The 23,080-nt window shown below is 39.7% G+C and overlaps 1 protein-coding gene across 1 annotated transcript in view; it reads right to left on the bottom strand.

Moving 5' to 3' along the window:
• Positions 1 to 303: 303 nt before the first annotated feature.
• Positions 304 to 23,080, bottom strand: part of PHEX (phosphate regulating endopeptidase homolog X-linked) — a 245,623-nt gene continuing 222,846 nt past the window's right edge. The window contains exons 17-22 of the mRNA XM_043570128.1: positions 21,904 to 21,971; positions 18,264 to 18,394; positions 12,214 to 12,279; positions 11,108 to 11,212; positions 6,184 to 6,260; positions 304 to 3,632 (exon numbers count right to left, since the gene is read on the bottom strand). Coding sequence (XP_043426063.1) covers positions 3,530 to 3,632; positions 6,184 to 6,260; positions 11,108 to 11,212; positions 12,214 to 12,279; positions 18,264 to 18,394; positions 21,904 to 21,971 — 550 coding nt within the window. The 3' untranslated portion in view covers positions 304 to 3,529. The remainder of the gene's footprint in view (positions 3,633 to 6,183; positions 6,261 to 11,107; positions 11,213 to 12,213; positions 12,280 to 18,263; positions 18,395 to 21,903; positions 21,972 to 23,080) is intronic.

Here is a 23,080-nt window from a genome sequence, read left to right as displayed (position 1 = left end):
CGGCCCTATCATGGTTGATCATTCCCTCAGAAGCCTCTCCTTTCCTCAATGGAAATATTATTGCATAAGCAATAAACCACATCTGCTGGCTTATACTCTAAAAGAAAATACAACGATCACCTCGTAAATCTCTCAGTGTCTACAAAGTTACTGCATTCAAATCCCACTTTCCTAGACCAAGAAACGTAGTCTACTAGAGCACTTTGCATACTTCTGGGGCAAATAGTATTGTCTAAAACACAACTGAGTATGTTAACAGATACAATAGATTATAAGTTTTTTAAAAAAATAGAGGAAACAGAAAATCTTCAACTTTTTATTGTCCTTAAAATGATCGTTCACATTGTTTTACAAGTCAGAGAAGAAAATACAATGACCATTTAGATATAAAATGCATAATCCAAGAATACCTTCCTTCAAACCAGCGGGGGCACTGCCACTGGTGAGGAAAATGTTGCTGCATGAAACAATCATGTATTCTTCATTAGCTTAATAGGCAATTGAAACATTATGTTAGAAATATCAAGGAAGAAGCCCCATCAAATGCTAAGCGACTGCACAAATACTGAGAGAATAAATGTATTTAGAAATGGGGTCATCTAAGGGATGAAGGTTAATGCAGAGGTCAGCTGCCCAAAGAACAAAGACTCTGCCTTTCCCGATCCTGGGATACTTGACAAGCAATTTCAAACCTCTCTCCACTTCTCTGGCACGAGCATAACCTGTGCAGCAAGCCGGCATTCCTCGTTGCTTCTTAGCGATGCTCCAGGGCTAAATAAGATAAAATTTATGTGCTATGCTTTAAGCTCCATTGAGGAAAGGCACTGAATAAACTTCAGGATAATTTACGAATCCGAGCTTGCATTAGTCATGTCCAAGTCTGTCTCATAAAAGGAAAAAATGGAAATAGGAGGCCAATGCTGTATGGTTGGTGAAAAGCTCAACAAACTTTAGGCAATGGTGATAAGCTCAAATAATACCACTTTATTTATACAAAATCCTCGACTATTCCGGGAGAATTTCCCAAAACTCCTTCCAACACGCAGACAATAGTTCACTGGTAGAACATCTGGTATATGAATCAGGAAAGTCTGTTATGGCAGTCCTAGTATGTGATCCAATATCTAATTTCCTTTTAATTTACCATAATTATTTTTGTAAAACTTGATGGCTCGGCTCCAATGGATATGCTTAGCAAGGATTGCCCAAATCCTGTCTTCTCTTCCTAATCACATTCTGAGGCCAACTTCTCCCTACTTTTTTTTTTTTTTTACCTTTCTTTCCAGTTGGGTTTTCCCTTCTTCCCTCTAGCACTTAATCAGTGTCTGCTTCCTTTAGCAACCTGTATTGAAGAGAAGTAACAAGAGTATAATCGAAAATTTAAACTTGAGCATGTATGTGGAAATCCAATCCTACGAGAAAACTGTTGTAGCTTGTAGCGATGACTTGGTACTCCTGCTTTGGGTTTATCTTGTTTTAATAATGGCTCTCGTATCTACAACTTTCAGTATAACTGAGTTACAGCACATAAAGTTAATCAGGACAAAGTAGCCACATCATTTAGAAACTATAGGGCCCAAACCGATCACTAACTAGTCTTCTTCAACTGACAACTGACTGCATGATTCCCACCTCCAAAGTCATAATTCTAGTCACTTTCTCTGACCTGCAGGAATGTGTTTATTGGGAGTTTAAAAAGAGAAATCTAGAAGGAAAATGCTATTCATACCAGCATAACAAACCTCGGTGGCTTCTAAATGTCCAAGGAGGGGGATAAAACAAGGAGTATCTTGTATGTCTAAAGCAAATCAGAATGGCTCCTCCAGAGAAAACGCCTGTACACTTCCAGCACCCCTAACCTAACAGCACTTGTTTTTAAAAATAAGTCACATTAAGGTCACATTAAGCCTTGGTTAAGAGGAGGAAAAAGCAGCTGCCCTTCCAAAGTTTATTCATTTAGAGAGGAACAAATCAAGGGGAAAATCACTGTCCTCTGACTAACAACACAGGTAATTGTTTTCCTCATGGTGGTGCCCCTGCATTTTTGTCCCTTTGGAAGTTCCCATGTTTACAAAAGGACATGGCACACACGTACATTTAAAATTAAAAAAAAAAGAAGGAAAACAAATCACAGGGATGCAAAATGGTCTCCCACGGTTAGTCTGAGTTTGTCATTCTCTTCTGAGATTTTTCCTTGTGGCCTACTTAACACCAAACCACATACACAATGAATAATGTAAAGGGAGGATGGCTATTTTAAGAAACTGGAAATGCCAGGTAACCATTGTAAGGCCATTAAGATTTTCCCCTACACACGCTAAAAAGACATGGAGGGGTTCACCCGAAAGGATAAAGTTCTGAGGCTCAAAAACCCAGCACTGCTCTTCCTTACAGACTCTTTAGAAGACTTGGACAGAAAAAATTATCTTCCTTTGGACATGTGAGGAATTTTTAAATCAATCAATAGAGTTTAAAATGTCTCCAATCAAGAAATTTTTCAAAACGCTTTTTTCAAAGAGAGGTCATGTTAACTGAGCCAAAAGAGAAGTGGTATCTGGTCGCCTGCACTAAAGGGGGAATGGAAGCCATACATTCTTACTGGAGAATTAGAAAATCATTTTCTCAGTGCCTGCTCATTTCAGAAACAGAAGAATGCACATACATGAGGGTAACAAGATAAACAGGAATTGGACTGAAGAAGTGCCCAGCACACAGACATAATCACTGAGGTTTGGGCAGAATAGATCCAATTTTGGAGATTTCATCTCCTAGTGACTAGGAGTTTTGACTTCTTCTGGGCCTTAAAAACACATCCATTTTTCTTTTTTCTATTTGAGAAACTGAAATCCTTTCTCAAGTAGCCTTTTCGCCAGCTCTGTTCATGCCGAGTTGAACAGGGCAATCAGCTACATCAGACAGAAGCTGTGAGAGGCATTTGCAACCCAACAGACCTCAAAGATGAAGGCAAAAATTTCATCAAAAATTGTAAAATGAAGCTCCAACATATTTCTAACCTAACTACCATAGTTAATAAATGCTATGAATGCTAATACATAAAATCTAGTACTGCATTCTACAGAGCAGTAAGACCGACCAGGTATCCAGGATCATGTCCTCATCATGGGTTACAAAATGCATAGACTGAATTTCTTTTCTGGATACATTCTACTTAGGCTCTCTGCAAACCTGTAGATTAAAATAGTGTGTACCACTTAGCTGTTTACACTAAAATGGACAAAAGCAACAATTCAGCAGGTAATATTTTAACAAAAGTAGCCTAGGGATTTATTTTATTTTATTTTTTGGTTTGGTTTTCTAAAGAAACATACTTGGTTCACTTCTTCTATTCCCTTTTTTTAAACCCTACAATTTGAATACTGTTCACATCCAAGCAACACCCAAATAATGAAGATGCATTAAAAATAGGAGTCTTCAGGGGAACAGAGGCCGAAAGCGGTGGCGATGAGTGTTCGGTGTGGCCCCTCCTGGCGCTATACGGCTCCCAGGATGGCCTACACCAGTGGCCTGGCTACCAGAGTCGGCAGGAGTCCACGCCTCTGTTCATCGTGGAATTGGATGGACAGTTAAAGGCTTTCTGGAATTCTTCAAAGTTGCTAATTGCACCATTGACCCTGGAAAAGATATGTCACACAGTCCATGTTATTCACTTCTTCCATATCAGTAGGTTCTGGATACAACTGCAGCAGCCATACTGCTCTCAGAGATATTGCATTCATCTCAGCTGTTTATGGGAGAGACAAATGAAGCCCCAAATGGAGAAGTAAAATTCCAAAGAAATTAACAGAGCTGAGGCTAGAACCAGCACCTCCTGAATGCCAGGCACATGCTCTTACGAATCTTCCCAATACCCTCAAATTTCTATAAACTGTAGGGTTTGCAATTCCTATAAATTGTATATACATACAACTGTATAGCCCTATAAATTTATAGACTCCTAGAAATTTAAGGATGTACCAGAAATACTTAGCTTTTCTATTTTTTCCCACTTTTTATGGAAGGTATAACTGATACAAAGTAAAATGTAAAGCTTATCAATTTTGTTCACGTATATATACCCATGTTACTACCACCCAGAGTATTTCCAGCACCTAGAAGGCTCCACTGTGTGCCCTACAAGTAGAACCTCCAAGGAAAAACTACTAGTCTGACCTCTATCACCACAGATTCATTTTGCTTGTTTTTGAACTTCATATGAATGGAATCACACAATATGCACTCTTTTGTTCCTGACTTCTTTCACTCAATATTATGTCTGCAAGATTCATCCATGTTCTTACTATCTATAAACTATCTTTAAAGACTTCATTCAATCTACAAAAAATGCTTTCCTTAATTCCTATTATGTTTGAAGGTTCATATTTACCTAGAATCTGGTCGAGGTAACAAACTAATGAATGGTGTCTACCTGTTATTGATGAGTAATGTCTTACTGAAGTTAGTTCCAAAATCTGGTGTTCTTGCAAGTTCTCTGACTGCAGTAAAGACTGTGGATTCCTACTCAGCACTTTCATTTTAACTGCCTTACCGCAGAGGTATTTCCATTGTGTGATTTCTGCTATACTCAAAATCTATAGTTACCGCAGACATCACTAACAAGCCAGCAAAAACTGCCCCCTCATCTATTTCTTACTCAACTTCATGGTCAAAGGGTTGACTAGAGACTCAGCTTTCTCAGTTATTAACTATTTCTTCCCTAATGACTTTGTTACCTATGGGCATTTGAATGAATATATTGGCCTGTATCCAAACTTCTTGTTTTAGCTGGGATGTATGGGTAGGAATGCATATTTCATAGTGTGATTCACCCTGGGCAAATGTTAAAAAGAGAATTTAGCTGATAATTAGTAAGTATACTCTGCAAATTATCAGCTAAAATCCAACGTTACCAGCAACTAGTTACTAAAAGGAAATTAGTTTCTACAATCTTATCTGTTAAGTAATTAATCTACTGTGTGGCTTCCTTTGTACCATTCGCCAGTGGGAGAATATTTTAGTCCATTAGAGAGTGTCAGCATTTTTGACAGTTTAGCCCAGTGGGGGAGAATTTCTAATACAGTGATTAGATTTTTATGCTACTGGGTAATTTATAGTCAATTCCTGAAACATTTCTAAAGCAAACTTTTAGGAATAAGATTTTTAAATACAGGAGAAATTTTAGGCAATTTTCCTGCACTGTGCTGATGGAGTCACTTAAACATCAAGCAAAGATATCCAGATATATGACATGTTCTAGGCAAAGACTCAATAAAAATTATTATGGTTTCTTGGATTTCCCATTATAATTCTCTGACCCCAACTACAGAAAAGCTCCCTCAAACTGTGCAAGAAACCTAGCACAGGGTAAGTATACTAACTTTAATTTTATTTTTTCTTATTATTTTTTGTACATTCTGACAAGTAAGATTGTAATTCATAATCCTCTTCCCTTCACGTGAAGTAATTGTTTTCAAAAAATGATTCAAACTAAAAGCCAAAATGTAGAGCTTTGACTTTAGATATGAATTCTAATAGCTAAATACCACCATACATCCTCTTTTGTGTTCAGAGCTATTAAGAAAGTGGGCATTCATTCATGTCTGCCGGTTGACTGCATGAAAGAACAAGAGGCATTACATAGGATATCCTAGGACACAAAATAAACCAGAGCTCTACGTGTTTTAAGGCACATAAACTCTCATCCTTGCCTAAGGAGAAAGACATTTTCTGGCCCAGACAAAAAAAAGTAGGGGGCTGGATAAGTCAAATATTCCAGTTTACTGAGCACCCATGGTGCTTTTGGCACCCGTGGATTGGTACCTTTCAAAACCTGGAAGATAACAAATGGGAATTAATACTAAAGCTATGAATTGGATTCTAAATTATCTTTGGAGTCTTGTACTATCTCACAGATCTCGATACAGCACTAGACTAGAGGTATGAGTAAATGCCTACTACAGAAATTTTTTTTGAAAGTATTCTGACTAAACTAGCTTCCTATTAATGAAAGAAAAGATGCTCGGTTCTGTTTGGCCAGATATTCCTGTCTGCAAAATGGAGATATCGCTGTTCACAATAAGGGCTTTTGTTCAGATCTCCTATGTGGTACAGCACTGGGATGGCTGAGTTGGGGAGGAGGTGGGAGACGCACAGTTAAAAATTAGGACCACTGATTTGCCCATTTACCTAAACTGAGGGGGACTGTGAGCACCAATTTGGACTTGTTCTCGGGCAGCTTCTGGTCTGTAGGAATTGCACCTCACCTAAAAGAGAAGAGAATCCCAGTAATTATGTTTCCATTCTGATTACACATTGCCTACCACCTTAACTGCTCCAAATTATACTGAAGAGTAATTTTAGACTCAGTGGATGACAAACAGTTTTAGTAGATCAGATAAAACCTTCATCAAGAGTAACATCCATTATTCTAATCCCCAGAGTAGAAGGTTTGATTCTTGTGCATAACTCCACAACTTGAGTAAATTAGGAAGGTTTCTAGACAAATCTCTTTAATGTTTATTTATCTTTTTTTTTGATAGAGCACAAGCAGGAGTGGGACAGAGAGAGGGGGGACAGAGGATCCGAAGCGGGCTCCATGCTGATAGCAGCGCGCCCGATGGGGGCTCGAACTCACGAACTGCGAGATCATGACCTGAGCCGAAATCAAGAGTCAGACACTTAACCAACTGAGCCACTCAGGCGCCCCTCTAGACAAATTTCTTAAATCAAGAGAATAGTGTATAAGCCTAGAAATCAACCAATGTATTAACTCAAATAATATAATGCTTGGAATAGCCCTTATCAAATTCCACCATACTCATTCGAACAGGAAAAAAAAATCAATCAATCATTCCTTATTGAGTATGGTCATGAGAAGTTAGTATTTTGCACCCTAAGTGCGTTGCTTGCCTTACCCCTAGTCAGGGCCTCAGATAGGAGGATATTTCTCCATGGACTTTGAAGTTAGGCAAAGCTAATGTGACTTGCTCTGACCAACCACATGCAAGCAGAGGTGACAGATGTCACATCCTTGTGGAAGCTTTAAAAACCCAGTGCAAGTTTTTAAGAGTCTTAAGAATAATTTAAGATGCTGCATTAAGATCCAGTGGACATTTCCTCATCTCTCTTTCCTACCCCGATGCTGAACATGTGAGCATGTGTTGAGATAAAGATTCCAAAACCCTGGTCCTTGAGTAATAACTAGGAGCAGAGTCCCACTTTGAACCCCCACTTTCACATGGGACGTGGAGCAGGAACACAAAAGAAAGTGTCTTTGTACTGTTTGTTCCTGCACCATAACCTACTTAATCCTGACTTGAAGTTTGTCTGGAAACATGATATAGCCTTGAAGTATGAAAAGAACTAGGAGACATGAAATGATGCAGGGAATTCTAAGTGCGGGAGAAAATGGAAGCAAAGACATATTTGAGAGAAAAGAAAAAGCGAGACATTGAGCAGGGATAATGTGTGGTGGATAACGGGCAGCAGTGGGAGGCCAGCAGGGAGAGAGGATGGTGCCGGATTTCTGAAGTCTTGAGCAACAGGCCAAGGGTTTAAACTGTATTTAAACACTGTGAGCAGGAAAATGACAAAATCATATTTGTAAAAGAATTATCTGGCAGGGGTGCATAGCAGGAGGAGGAAATTAGAGACTAGTTCCAAGAGTATTTATGGGCCTCAGGAAGGTTCCCAATGAGTGGCCACTAAGTAAGTAGAAACAGGAATGAAGAAAAGTAGAAAGATAAAGAGAATGTCTAAGAAAAGAATTAACAGGTCACAGAAAGTACAAGGATACAGGAAGCAGGAAAGGTGATACGATGCTATTGCTTTTGATGAAGATAAACCATCTGAACATGACTGTGAAGATGCTTTTGTAATGTGATTCCTTAATTTCCTCAGAAGTTAGTTGAGATGAAGTTGTTTCTGGCATTCTCTATTACCTCATTTTTTCTTGTTCTGTTTCTTCTTATATTCTTACATTATTATACAGCATTGTTATACTATTGTCTTTGCTTCATAAATCATTTAAGAGGCTTCTGAAAACACATTACGGTTGTTACTGTTTTCCAAGTATCTTCTCAGGAGGGAAAATAACTTTACTCCCTATAAGCAGACTTATTCCAATGTGCAAAGGCTGAAAATCTCCTCCTTCTGTCAGTAGGAATACCTCCAAGATAGTAACATAAAGTAGCTTTCCATTTTTCCCTAAATCTCTTTAGTTTAAAATAAATCAGGGGCGCCTGGGTGGCGCAGTCGGTTGGGCATCCAACTTCAGCCAGGTCACGATCTCGCGGTCCGTGAGTTCGAGCCCCACGTCAGGCTCTGGGCTGATGGCTCAGAGCCTGGAGCCTGTTTCCGATTCTGTGTCTCCCTCTCTCTCTGCCCCTCCCCCGTTCATGCCCTGTCTCTCTCTGTCCCCCAAAAAATAAATAAACGTTGAAAAAAAATTTTTTAAATAAATCAGATATGCTTTGGAATTTTATTTGAAGACATCTCAAAATTATGAAGATAATATTGCTACCAGTTGGTTTGCCTTACATCCAAAAAGATATTGTGGACTAGGATGTAACTAAGATGGACTTTAAGTAAGTAAGAACCAATGGACACTGTACTGTGTCCTCGAGATCAAAGGTCAGCAAACTTTTTTCTGTAAAAGGGCAGACATTAAATGGTTTAGGCCTTGGAGACCATAAGGTCTCTGCTTCAACTACTCAGTTTGGCCACAGTAACACAAAACCAGCCACCCACAACACATAAAGGAAAGAGCATGGCTGTTTTCTAATAAAACAGTTTTTACAAAAATGGACAGCAGGCCATAACTGGCCCATGGGTCCAAATTTGCCAACCCCTGCTCTAGAAATCTCTAACTACATTGTGTGTGCTTATTTGAGATATCTGACCCAGCACTGACCCCAAAGAAGTCTCTTTAATGGAACTGCTACTTAGTCTTACCTTTTATAAACAATTCACCTAAAAATGTCAAGCATCTTCAACATACCCAGCATCTTTGCTGGGTGCTATGGAGATACATAAGAAATGTAAGGACCCAGGGGTGCCTGGGTGGCTCAGTCGCTTAAGTGTCTGACTTTGGCTCAGGTCATGATCTCCAGTTCGTGGGTTCAAGCCCTGCGTCAGGCTCTGTGCTGACAGCCTGGAGCCTGCTTTGGATTCTGTGTCTCCCTCTCTGCCCCTGCCCCACTCATGCTCTGTCTCTCTCTCAAAAAAAGGTTTTTTTTCAAAGAAATATAAGGATCCAGAAGATTAGCTATGGATATAAAACTAAAAGTCTTCAACAGTTTGAGAACAATTAAGGACTCAACTGCATAGTAATGAAGGGAATGTAATGTAAAGGAGTTGGAGATTCAAAAAAGAGAGAGAGAGAGTACTGGAGTCCTAGGGAAGTCTGTGGAAAATTTGGAGGAGGTGGAACTCGACGTGGATCCTGAACAATAAAGATGAGACTGAATAATCTCAGGGGGAGGAGTATGAAGAGGGTCACATCATAGAAGGAAAATCAAAAGCAAAGCCACACAGTCAGTAATTGGCATAACAGTGTGGGTTGGAAGTGAGGACACCTGCCTGGCTAAGGGTGAGTCTAGGAGAGTTGCAGGAACTCAGAACTGGTTGGGTACAGTTGAGTAAGACTGAACAGAACTATGAAAGCCAGCTGGACGTGTTTGGCTTTGATTTGGCAGGCACTTGGGAGCCACTGCAGTTCCTTCAGCAGGTCTGTAATGAAATCAAAGTAGTATTCCAGGGTCATGTAAGACAGACAGTGGTGGAAAGATGCCAAAGTTGGAAAAACATGCCATAACGCTGTTGGGATAATCCAGAGTCGAAGAGATCAAGGCTTACTCTACAGATGTTGAGACAGGCTAATAGGGAAAAAGAGGTTCAATCTGAAGAGGAGTTAAAACGATGAAACATCCAGCTTTGGGGACCCATGTCATAAAAACGAGGATAGACAAATCAAGTAAGACCAAAGAATCTACATTTTCTAACCAGGAAGACCCAGAGACTTGGGGTGTATTGACAGCAATGGGAAAACTAAAAAGGAAAGTCATTTTAGTGACTCCAGTTTTACCAATGTCATGTCGATAAATGATTACTTAGTGTTGTCATGTCAGCTTTAAGAAACAAAAGATCCTGTGGGCACCTAGGTGGCTTAGTCAGTTGAGCATCTGACTTTGGCTCAGTTCATGATCTCACGGTTCGTGAATTCAAGCCCCACATCAGGTTTGTGGCTGTCACAGTGCAAAGCCCACTTTAGATCATCTGCCTCCCTCTCTCTCTGCCCCTCCCCAACTCTCTGTCTTAAAAATAAATTAGCATTAAAAAAAGAAATAAAAGATCCCAGAAAGGTGAGAATCCTTTAGCCAGAGTCAGCCAAAGAAGCTGAGAAAATCAAAAAGGAAGAAAAGCCATAGAAGGAAAATCAAAGCAGCTGTGGAATGAATCAGCTTACTGAGGAGCCAATGCAAAGAGTGAAGAAAAGAAGGTTGTGCTGTTAACAACTTTGGTCTAGTTTTGAGCATACAGATCTACATTGCCCACTGTGAAGCCATGCATCAGAACCTTCATCAACCCATCTCTTCTTTGAAAATGAGGCCTACACACTTGTGACATAAGCTTCTATTGTTGTTTTCAGCTCTAGCAGCCTCCACGTACTCTTCTGACTCTTGCGACCAAGGGAACACAGCCTTGTGGGTCCCCCACAGGTTGAGAGAGGTGGGATACTGTCAGCCCATGAGGCAAAGGAACAGGAGAAACAGAGCAGAGGGCAGGGCCATGAAAGCCAATCACCAGAAAAGGTTATAGGAAGTAGTGCATACTTTAAGAAGTCAGGATATATTAAAGAAATGATAAGTGGTTACCACAGGGCTGGTAACCCACTTGATAAACAATACCAAAATACCCTGACTCAATCAGTTGATTAATTATGTCCCCCAGAATATTAAGAAGATGAAATTTGTCCCGGAAATAAGCAGCAAGATAAAATTTCAGCTCAAATCAAAGTTATGCCATTCAACTTTCGTTCCAAACCTTTCACCATGGGAGCAAGCCAAAGTCTCACATTTCACCTCTGATGCCCCTTCCTTGGCCTACTCACATGAGCATAGCTAAGGAAGAAGAGCTGGTTGTTGGTGAATGTGATGCCTGGTAGTAGAGGCTCCTCAAGTCCCTGCCTCTTGTCATTTATCCATTTCCGGTAAGCCTGGAGAGAGAAGTAGAATGGATGATCCTCTGCAATGGTGGCTCTTCTCTTGTTTCATCCAGTGCAGAGATACTCAATATATCCTCCACCATGTGCAAAATGCATCCTGTAAAGTTTTCCTTTAACAACACCAACCTCTGGAAATGCAAATCAATGTCGTATTGCTTAACAGTGAGGCAGGTTCACCTGCTAAAAGACCTGATACTCAACAGATACAGAGAAGCTGGGCCAAAGCATTCACACGTTAAATACCTCCCCCCCCCCAACAAAAAGCTATTCTTTCTCTAACACAATGGCAAGGACTTTGGAAATAAATGTTGGGGTCAACATATTGGGGCCAAATTTTTATTTTTCCAAGTAAAAGGGAAAACTATCATCTGCAATCACCATCACTTTATAAAATATATTTTAATTAGAATACAGGAAGGATGTAACCTGAGAATAACAGCCTGGTCTTTACATTAAATGCATTTACCTTTATGAAAATCTTTCCACATCATCCTTAATGTTTCTTATTTAAGCAAAGACCAGTGGATGATGAAAACCTTACTATGGACTGTTACTGGCCAACTATATGAGAACCACTAGCCTCTGGCCATCATTTAGAAGCTTGGTATTTTAAGAGAAAATTGCAAGATGGGCTATAGAGACCGGGTACTCAAGGAAAACTCATATGAACAAAGCCCTGAGGAGATTTCTGGAACATGCTTTGATATTATTATGAACGCATTTGCTGAAAACCATCCTTTAAATACATGATTCTTCACAACAAATATTATTCTTTAGGGTGACTCTATATCCCATAAAGAAAGAAAAAAAGAAATGCAGCTCTATCCATATAATAGAGTATGACAGAGTCAATGTGGAAATATAATTCTATTTACAGAAATTACAGAAATCTAACTCCTCAAGAATATGTCTGGAGTGTAAATTGAGGTGCACCCACATGGCGTTCCATAGTTTCATTTTAAAAATCACAGCAAATATGTTGCAGTGCATACCCTAAAAGCTTCCCGCAGACCTCCATTATCAGCAATATTTTCTCCCAGGGTCCTCTTCCCCTTCACCTAACAAAAAGAAAAAAAAAGAGTGTTTCACAGCCAACTATCATTCAGCAGAAGGCATAAATACGATAGCAAGAAAAAGTGCCATATTTTCCAGAGAAAATTACATTCAATAAATCATAGGGTAGTCATAATATATTGTGAGATGGCAAACGAACTCCAGCAAGGTGCTCCTGAATACACTAATTTCTATTTATTATGCTACGCATTTCTTTCTCCCCCACCTCCATATCTTACCAATTTAGCCAGCTCCAATAAAATGTTAACAATACTCTGAGTGACTCGGGTTTAATGGAGAAAAAGTTGAAATGTCAATACACAAATGACTTTCTTTGATTCATATAATTTGAGTCTTTTCCGTGTGCTTCTGTTTCCAAAAATTTACCATCCACAAAGGAACAAAACTTCAAAACCAACCATCACCATTTTCCCTTCAGCAACTTCCATGAAAAATTAAAAGGAGGGTAGTTCTCATGGGGGACAAAAATCAAACAGAAGTAGCACATTCCACAAGGTCAAGGTTTGCAATATGTATGATAAGCAGCCAAGCACGGGGAAGAAATTCCTCCAAACATTTGAAGATTGTTTCTTAAATCCCTAAATAGGCTAAGATAAAAAAACATTCCAAACCAATACAGCCCACAAGCCAGAATCTAATCTGCCGCTCATTTTTGTACAGGCTGTGAGGTAAAACTGGATTTTACATTTCTCAGTGCATAGGGGAAAAAAATCCAAAGAAGGGGAATATTTTGTGGCATATGAAAATTAGATGAAATTCAAATTCAGTGTCCTTCATTCAGGTTTTATGGGAACACAGCCATGCCCATCTGTGTCCATAAGGTCTGGGGCACTCCCCTTGCTACAATGGCCTAGTTAAGTAGTTGCAAAAGAGACCTATGGCCCACAAAACCTAAATCACTTACTGCCTGGCCCTCTGCAGACCAAGGTTGTCAATCCCTGCCTAAGAGGCAGAATAATGCCCCCTCTCCCCTACCAAAGACGTCTATGTCCTAAATTCCTGGAGCCTGTGAAAATGTTATCTTTTGTGGCAAAAGGAAATTGTAAAATATGATTAAGTAAAGGATCTGGAGAATTAGCCTGCATTATCCAGGTGGGTCTAATGTAACTACAAGGGTCCATATGGATAGAGGAAACGGGAGGAGTGATGCAATGTGAGATGTGACCAGCTACTTCTGGTTTAGAAGAAAGGCACCATGAGTGAAGGAATGTGGCCAGCCTCTAAAAGCAAGACACACCAAGGAAACAGACTCTCCCCCAGAGCAGCTATAAAGGAAAACAGCTCTGGGGCGCCTGGGTGGCGCAGTCGGTTAAGCGTCCGACTTCAGCCAGGTCACGATCTCGCGGTCTGTGAGTTCGAGCCCCGTGTCAGGCTCTGGGCTGATGGCTCAGAGCCTGGAGCCTGTTTCCGATTCTGTGTCTCCCTCTCTCTCTGCCCCTCCCCCGTTCATGCTCTGTCTCTCTCTGTCCCAAAAATAAAAATAAACGTTCAAAAAAAAAATTAAAAAAAAAAAGAAAGGAAAATAGCTCTGTGTCACCCTGATTTCAGCTCACAGAGACCTGAGCGGGACATCAAGGACTGCAAAATAGTGTTTGTGTCGTTTCAAGCCATTAAGTTTGTGGTGATGTGTGATAGCAGCAACAGGAAATGAATACACCCTGCTCTAAACTTTAAAGCCATGGGTCCTACCCATTCTTTACTTTTCGGCTAGCCCAAGCACCCAGGTATCAAGCAATACCAATGGATAAAAACCAATCTTCGGAGAGCATTAATTTCCGTAATCACCCAGGACTCTCCTAGCTTCAGTCCTCTAAGTTCCCACTCTGGCTTCACATATATTCTTCTTTGACAACAATCTTATAAATTAAGTGCTGTTACCACCATCCTTGTTTAACAAATAAGGAAAGAACAGAATGTGTAGCAGATGCCTACAGATGTCGTTGTTGCAGATGTCGTTGGTGTCACACTAGATCCCCTTTTCCATCAGGACTGTACACCCATTCCTACAACTGCTACCAGCTCAGAAAGATTAAGCTTAGCTTAGGGGACTCACCACACCTGAAGATTCCTGGGAGGGGATACCCCAACTCTCAGTAACTGACTGATGAGCAGTTAGAACTGCCTAGCCCTCTAGCCCCTGGCTGAACAATTCCTATGGTGTGATTCATGCTCCAGAACCTGGATCAGGCTGAGGCTAAACTCATGAAACCAACAGATTTTCCTTACCCTCGTACAGGTCTCTCCTGAAAATACTTCCTAAATAAATCCCTTACCTAAGAAACCCCTTCTTGGGCTTTGTTTCTGGAGCACCTAACCTAAAACAGAGTGATTAAATCAACTGCCCACATTTCACGGGGATTCAAACCCAAAAAGTCTGTGTCTAGAGTTTTTGCCTCCTAACATGCTACCTTCTCAAATCTCAACTGCTCTTGACTCCAGTGCATCTGCTTATACCCACTCATGCCCATATTTAATTTCCTTCGTTGTTTCTCTAAGCTTTATCAAAATTGGAGGTTTGAGGAGTGGCCTCACCCCTCTGGCTCCTCCCCCTCACTCTAGACCACCTCCTTAGACCATATGGCACTAGGTTTGCCTCTCACCAGCTGGGAATAGTCTGCTTCTGTGGCACTCCCCTGGAGCACTCCCCAGTTCACTGCAATGGACTCAGGCATGGAAGACCAGCATCCATAAATGGAGCCAGAAAATAAACTGTGGCCCTTTATACTCACAAAGGAAGCCACCCCTCTCCTCTGGGATAGAGATTGAAGCTGTTTTCTGACAGTTGAGCGGATTTTTCCAGGGCAGGCATCCCCTTTCTATCGTCCTTGTGACAAAGGTACACATTTGCCAGAATTCAGTTTCAGTGTCTGACATTTTAGCCCAAAAGGATGCTGTGGAATAGTCTCCCTCCCAACACACTAGCTAGGAATAAAATGAGCTTAGAATGTGAGAACCACAGCATGATATGGTGAAAAGAATGTGGATCTCAGACTCACTCTAATCTAGACTCTACTGTGGTTTTTCATCTCTTTGAGCCTCAGTTTTCTTATATGTAAAATAAGCTAGCAATATGTACACCTCTCAGGACCAGTATGAGGATTACATTTGTTTTGGCTGGTTGAAAAGTCTACCACCATGCCTGCATATAACAATCATCACGAAATATACATTCCCTTCCTCTAAGAAAACTGTTCTTCTATTGGTTTTTGTTGTTGTTGTTGTTGTTGTTGTTGTTGTTTTCAGTCCCACAAACTTTGGCTTTGTTTTTCTGTAGGATGGGGCACCTATGAGTATGTGACAAAGTATTAGTAATAGTAACAACAATTTACTGAGCACTTACTGCACGTCAGCCATCATGCTGGTGCTTTACATAACGGCAGGCATTTAATTCTTACAACAAATGAATGAGTTCAGGAACAGTGACCCATTTCACAGATGAAGACACTGAGAATAAGGAACATTAAGCAACTTTACCAAGTTCAAAAAACTTGTAACTGGTTGAATCAAGATTTGAACCTGTAGCTGACTCTAGAACCCCTCCCTCCCCTACACTTTTCTTGAAGCAACATATATTGTAGATGGATTTTCACAATGTGATAACTCCTGAATTGAATACTGATAAACAGAAGCACCCATTTTATATTTTCTCATGACAGAGTTGTAGATATTAAAATACACCCACACACATACACACCCACACACCCACACACCCACACACACACACACACACACACAGAAGTGGCTTTCCAGAACAATGATGAAAGAGCTACAGAAACTATTCAAGAATACAGCCTCTGGTTTCTCTGCCTGGATAAAGAGCAGTGTTCCTTGTGCTGAATATGGTTGAAGAAGTAGAGGACCAATCAGTTCTGTGTGGTCTCTTGTTCCTGTTTAGGTGTTGTACCCTTAACTATACGAATTAGGGGCATACAGGGTGCACATGTGTGTTTTAGAGTGAGGGCTTCCTGCAGATCCATACCCTACCAACAATTCTTCACTATTGGCCTCTTACGGTCAAATACAATGTGAGAAATCTGTTTCTCATAATTATGAAAGCAGGGGTAGAAAACGCAATAAAAAAAACTACAAAGAAAAATTCATATAGGGAGCAGAAATGAAAACCTGATCAAACCAGCAAAATAAGGAAAAGGAAAAAGAATTAAAAATAATATACAGGAGATAAACTACAAAGAGAAAACTATAAAACTCTGTTTGAAAATGTAAAATAAGAACCAGACAGAAAGACATACCATGTTCTTGAACAAGAAGACTGTATAATAAACATGTCAATTCCATACAGTAACTGTGATTTAACTTAGAATCCCAATGGGATTTTCTTTGGGGCACAGAGTAACCTGTGGGTAACATGATCTTGGACCAACTACAGAAGTATATTTGCCTGAGAATGGGCAACCACGTAAAAGAAGAACAGTGAGGGAGAGTTTATATTGACACATACCAGAACAATCCTTATAACAATGGTAATAAGGGCTTGGTAAAGAAATCAACAAATAGACCAGCAGAGTAGAACACATAATCCCAAAATTGATGTCAATATATATAAGATTCTAAAATTTGACAAATAATCAATTCATTGAGAAAAAAAAGTCTTTTAATCAGTGATGGTGGATCAATGGACTATCAGAAGAAAAGTAATCACTCATATTAAATTCCATAAAAAAATAAGTTTTACATGCATCAAGATTTAAATGTAAAATAACACAACAACAAAAATTTTCCCCAAAAGCTGGGAAACTATATATATGACATACAGTGGAAATACAGAAACTATTTTTTAAGAGAAATAGGTATCTTTGGCTATATAGAAATGTTTCATTTTTGTAGGTCAAAGATGCCATATATAAAATCCAATGGATGAGTAATATACTTGGGGGAAAACACTGTAATGTCGATGATAAAATTTTAACATCTGTAATATTTTTTAAAAGTTCTCATATATTGACAAGAAAATAACTGAATAGAGAAATGCTCTTTCGTATATCACTGGTGAGAATATGAAATAACATAAGTTGTTGGTGACAGTAGGAACCTATTTTATATGGACAAAAAGAACATGAACCTAATGACAGTGTTTATTACACCAGCATTTACTGTGGGGAAAGAATTGGAGACAAAGCATAACCTCTCTCAACCAGAGGTTAGTTGAGTACGTTAGACACACTCACAATGTGGACTTCTGGACAGTCACTGAAAACCATGAACTAAAGGGGTGCGTGTATGCATGTCTGTCTCTACATGAGCATGGGAAACAGTGTACCAGGGTGATTAAGATGTATTACAGGTAGGCAAGCTAAGAGTGATGACAGGGAAAGGGGAAGGGGACGGACATGAAGACAAGAAAGGAGCAGAATCTGACGCACACAAGCAGCATGTATAAAGTCGCATTCTTGTCTTCATGGAAATTTATGTATGTATACCTAAGAAAAAAAGCAGCATTTTAAAAGTACGTTTCTTTTGTTCAAACGTCTGTAATTAACATCTCTTAACCAATTAAGAGTCATTTAATTCAAATTAGTGAGATTTCAACGAATTAAACTAAAGTAGTAGTTTGGAAGGAAAATGTTTTAAATGATATGGAATATAGATTTATAAGAGTTGTACTGTTTGTGTTTGCAACAAGACTTTCTATATTTGTCTGAATCTAGGAAAACAAACTAATGTTTAGGCCTGTAATTCTCAAACTCAAGCTTGAATCAGAGTCAGCAGAGGATTTGTGAAAAGACAGCCAGCCAGACTGACTATCAGCATTCCATTCCCTCCAGGATTCTGGGTCAATAGGTCTGTCATAAGACTCAAGAATTTGCATTTCTAACAAGTTCCAAGGAGAGGCTGAGGCTGTTGTTTTGGAAACCACACACCAAGAACCAATGGGCTAAAGGAAGCTAATGTCCAAAAGAGAAAAAATGAGATGCTCCACAAGATGCTCCTTCACCACAGTTGTACTTACATTTAAGCCAGCTTTCCGCCAATAATAGTTGCTATATTGGTTAACCATGCACTTTGTTTTTTCTTTAAACTTTTCTTCTGAGTCAGTAGACCACCAAGGATCCAGGTTTCCATTTTTATCATATTTTCTACCTAGCAGAAAGGAAAATTAAAAGATATTTGTACTACCTGTGTTCTCCTCTAGGATTTTTATGGTTTCACATCTCACATTTAGGTCTTTAATCCATTCTGACGTTATTTCTGTGTATGGTGTAAGCAAGTGGTCCAGTTTTATTTTTGTTTTCCCTGCACATAGATGCCCAGATTTCCCAAAACCATTTGTCGAAAAGATTGCCTTTTTCCCCACTGGATATTCTTTCCTGCTTTGTCAAAGATTAACTGACTATATAATTGTGGGTTCATTTCTGGGGTCTCTATTGTGTTCCATTGATCTATGTGTCTATTTTTGTGCCAGTACCATACTGTTTTGATGGCTACAGCTTTGTAATATAACTTCGGAAGTCTGGAATTATGATGCTTCCCGCTTAGCTTTTCTTGTTCAAAACTGCTTTGGCTATTCAGAGTCTTTTGTGATTCCATACAAGTTTTAGGATTGTTTGTTCTAGCTCTGTGAAAAAATGCTGTTGGTATTTTCACAGGGATTACATCATTTTCCCAAAGAAGACAGACATCCAGATGGCCAAAAGACGCATGAAAAGATAACTCCACATAGTTCCACATAACTTATCATCAGTGAAATGCACACCAAAACTATAATGAGATCATCTCACACTTGTCATAATGGCTAAAATCAACAAGACAGGAGACAACAGGTATTGGCAAGGATGTAGAGAAAGGGGAACCCTCTTAGACTGTTGGTGGGAATGGAAACTGGTGCAGTCAGTGGAAAACAGTATGGAAGTTCCTCACAAAGTTAAAAATAGAACTATCTTATGATTCAACAATTGCACTACTAGGTATCTACCCAAAGAATACAAAAATACTAATTCAAAGGGCCACATGCACCCGAATGTTTACAGCAGCATTATCTACAATAGCCAAATTATGGAAACAGCCCAATTGTCCACTGATGGATGAATGGCTGAAGACAGACAGACAGACAGATAAAGATATAGACACAATACACATACACACAGTGGAATCTTATTCGGCCATAAAAAAAAGAATGAAATCTTGCCATTTGCAATGACATGGATAGAGCTAGAGATTATAATGCTAAGTGAAATAAGTCAGCCAGAGAAAGACAAATACTTGTCTGTGGAATTTAAGAAACAAAGCAAACGATCATAAGGAAATAAAAGAGAGAGAGAAGCAAACACCAAGACGAATCTTAACTACAGAGAACAAACTGATGGTTGCCAGAGGGGAGATAGGTGGGGCAGGGGTGAAATAGGTGATAGGGATTAAGAAGGGCACTTGTCTTGATGAGCACCTGGTGATGTACACCTGAAACTATACTATAATGTATGTTAACTAACTGGAATTTAAATAAAAAGAAAAAACGATATTTGTACTATTTATGGAAACTAATTTCTCCATTTCCCCTTTCCCTCAATTCAATAGGCCTTGAGAAAGCAGTCCCAGTAGCACGGAGCACTCCTGGGAGCAGCTCCTACCTTCTCTCCAGTGTCACAGGTTAATTGTAGAAAGGGGGGAAGGAGAAAGAGGAAGTTCTTCCTAAGTAAAAAGAACATTTTAAAAATAAGATTCATCAACTTATGGTATGCACATTCTGAACCAATCTTGAATTCTTTGTTTTCATCTGATGTGACCCAAACTGTTCTCTGGATTATGAAACAAAATGGCTTCATTCAGAAAGTCCATGAAGGGAGATGGAGCACCAGAACCAGTGAAATTCCAAACAGTCCATGGGAACAGTCTAATGAGTCATTCACACTGGGAGACCGTAGCCCCTGACTCAACCCTGTAGGAATGTGTTTCCTCCAAGTTGCTAGGAGCCAAGACACACATAAAACCTCTGTTATGAATCATTCCACAGCCATCAGTGTGCATTGAAGGCCCATCTGCCCTGCTTGGACAAGGAAGGTTGCTCTAAAAAGAGAACTTGGAACAAGAATGGAAATCTCCAAAACATAATGGAAAAAAAGATCAGTTATACATGCTTTTTTGCCATAGGCTCACTCTTCATTTTCTCTACACCCTTCAAAAGAAGTCTGAGTGTATCTAGACTGTCTTCATACTCAAGATTACTATTGGTTTGAATTTAATTATGCAAAGAACTCTTCAGTGGGCTTACAAGAAAGTCCTAGAAGCAAAGGTGTTAATTGGAATAATCCAAGGCTCTTCAGCAGGAGTGGATGCCATTACCACCAACCCCTGGAAGGGCACGGAGTCGTTGTCTTCCACACACTATCCAACCAATCATTAAACAGTTACAGGGCATGTAGTTAACTATGTGACTCTCTGTTCTAAGTACTGGTTACAGACTGAAATTGGCATCATTAGATTATGTCCTTGGAGAATGACTTCAGAAGGCCTCCAAAAGATTCACAGCGAGAACTGTACTTAAATTTCCCAGGAAGAAAGGCCCAGAACCAAGAGATCACTTCTGGGTTATGTTTCTTAGCTAAGACACTCCTCTTAGATAAACCAATCATGGAAAGACAGAAAGTGTAGCTCCAGAAATTGAGAGGAGCACAAGGTAGCTATATTTTAACAGGGAGGGGAGAGGCCAGGGGAACCAAAACCCTAGATGATTCAGGAAGGGTTGGTGGGAGCACAGGAAGAATTGCCCAGAAGGAGAACCAGGCTTTCCGGTCAGCATCCAGGAAAGGATGGTGGAGACACCATAGACATGGAAGAAAAAGGTCCTTTCTATACAATGTTGCCTTGTGCCAGTTGGCTCCTTGCATCTGCCTGTCACTGTGCAGATGTGGATACGATTATCATTTGCTACTAATTCATAAATTTCAGAGGTTTCATGTGGCTTTCCAATAATGCTCAAAGGTAAAGGAGAAAGGAGTGCCAATTACAAATGATGACAACCTACAAGGGGCAATAATTTCTTTAGTTTATGCATATTCTGCTCTTGTGCTTAAATCTCATCAGGATACACAGCATATTCTATATTTTGCATTATTAGGAAAGCATAGCCTTTTTAAAAAAATCTAAAGATATGCCAGCATAGAGAAAAACACAGCTTAAGCATTGCATAATCCTTGAAATCGTATAAAGGAATCAGGCAGCCAAGCTCTGGAGTCCTAACTGGCTGAATCCTAACTTGGCAGCATGTATAATCATCTTCAGAGCAGAGCTCACACCTCCAGGGAGAGCATCTCAAGATGGTGAATAAAAAAGTGACAGAGGGGAGAGGCTATGAAGCAATTCCTGTAACTATCATGGCAGCTACAGCAATCCTGATCTAAATGCAAAGATAATTTCAGTGAAATTACAAGGTCTTTTTTTTTTCATGCTATTCCATCACCAACGGGAACAATTATTTATTTATGGCAAGCTATCACAGCAAGGCATGGGGGAAATTTTTCAATCAGCACTCACACTGCTTTGGATAATCTTCAATCTATGGTGATGACACTATGCAAAGATAATAGCAACAATTAACATCTGTATCATCAACATTATCATAAAAGCAGCCGCTTATACAATGAATCAGTACTTACCATTATTATCAAATCCATGTGTAAATTCATGTCCAACAATTACTCCTATAGCTCCATAACTCAGAGATCTATGGTATAAATATATAATTTGGAGAAAATTAGAAGCATGAACCTCAGAGCATAATCGTTTGATTTTTTTTTTTTAATTTTTTTTTCAACGTTTATTTATTTTTGGGACAGAGAGAGACAGAGCATGAATGGGGGAGGGGCAGAGAGAGAGAGGGAGACACAGAATCGGAAACAGGCTCCAGGCTCTGAGCCATCAGCCCAGAGCCTGATGCAGGGCTCGAACTCCCGGACCGCGAGATCGTGACCTGGCTGTAGTCGGAGGCCCAACCGACTGCGCCACCCCGGCGCCCCTCGTTTGATTTTTCTTAATGAAAAGCCAAGATAATCTGTTTTCTAGTAACTGCAACTTATAACCACACCCTCAAAATTGTAAAAAAAAAAAAAAAAAAGAAAAAATCTAAACACACCCTTCTCATTGAAATGGACAAAGAAAATCAATTGTAATACTGCCACAATGACCATGTATGAAATTAGGGATGCAAAAGAGATGGCTTCTAAAGTCCCTTCTAGCCCTAAGGTTTCTATGATTCTGTATTGGCTCTAGCCACTTTATATTTATAAACATGAAAAGCAGCAGCAGGGTTTGAGAAGACCCTGTCTGTAAACATACCATTTATTTTTTATCTGAGAACTGTTGAAAAATCACTATAGAGTTAGAAGTTAAATTGTTTCCCAAATGCAATCATAAAAAAGGAACAGAGCAGAGATTGAAAGAGATCACTGCTTTCAAAGGTAGTCACATTCCCTTGCTTCTGTGAAAGACAAGCTTATGAGTGAATGGCAAAGATCATGAAGACTTAACCAGATTTGGAAATTGCAGAATCATAAGCCAACAGTTGTTGTTTCGTGGTGCTGTTAGGTAGCAGTAGAGAACTGAAACAATATATTAATGATATATGAAGAAATCCATAAGGAGGCTTCTGGATGTGTGTGTGTGTGTGTGTGTGTGTGTGTGTACACACATGCCCTCCCCTCCCCTCCCCTCCCCTCCCCTCCCTCCAGGATTCTGGGTCAACAGGTCTGTCATAAGACTCAAAAATTTGCATTTCTAACAAGTTCTAAGGAGAGGCTGAGGTGCGTGCGCATGTGCGTGTGTGTGTGTGTGTGT

The sequence above is a fragment of the Prionailurus bengalensis genome, chromosome X (genome assembly GCF_016509475.1).
Source record: "Prionailurus bengalensis isolate Pbe53 chromosome X, Fcat_Pben_1.1_paternal_pri, whole genome shotgun sequence".
Taxonomy (NCBI): domain Eukaryota; kingdom Metazoa; phylum Chordata; class Mammalia; order Carnivora; family Felidae; genus Prionailurus; species Prionailurus bengalensis.
The sequence above is the reverse complement of the archived record's forward strand: the minus strand, read 5'-3'. Positions and strand labels throughout refer to the sequence as shown.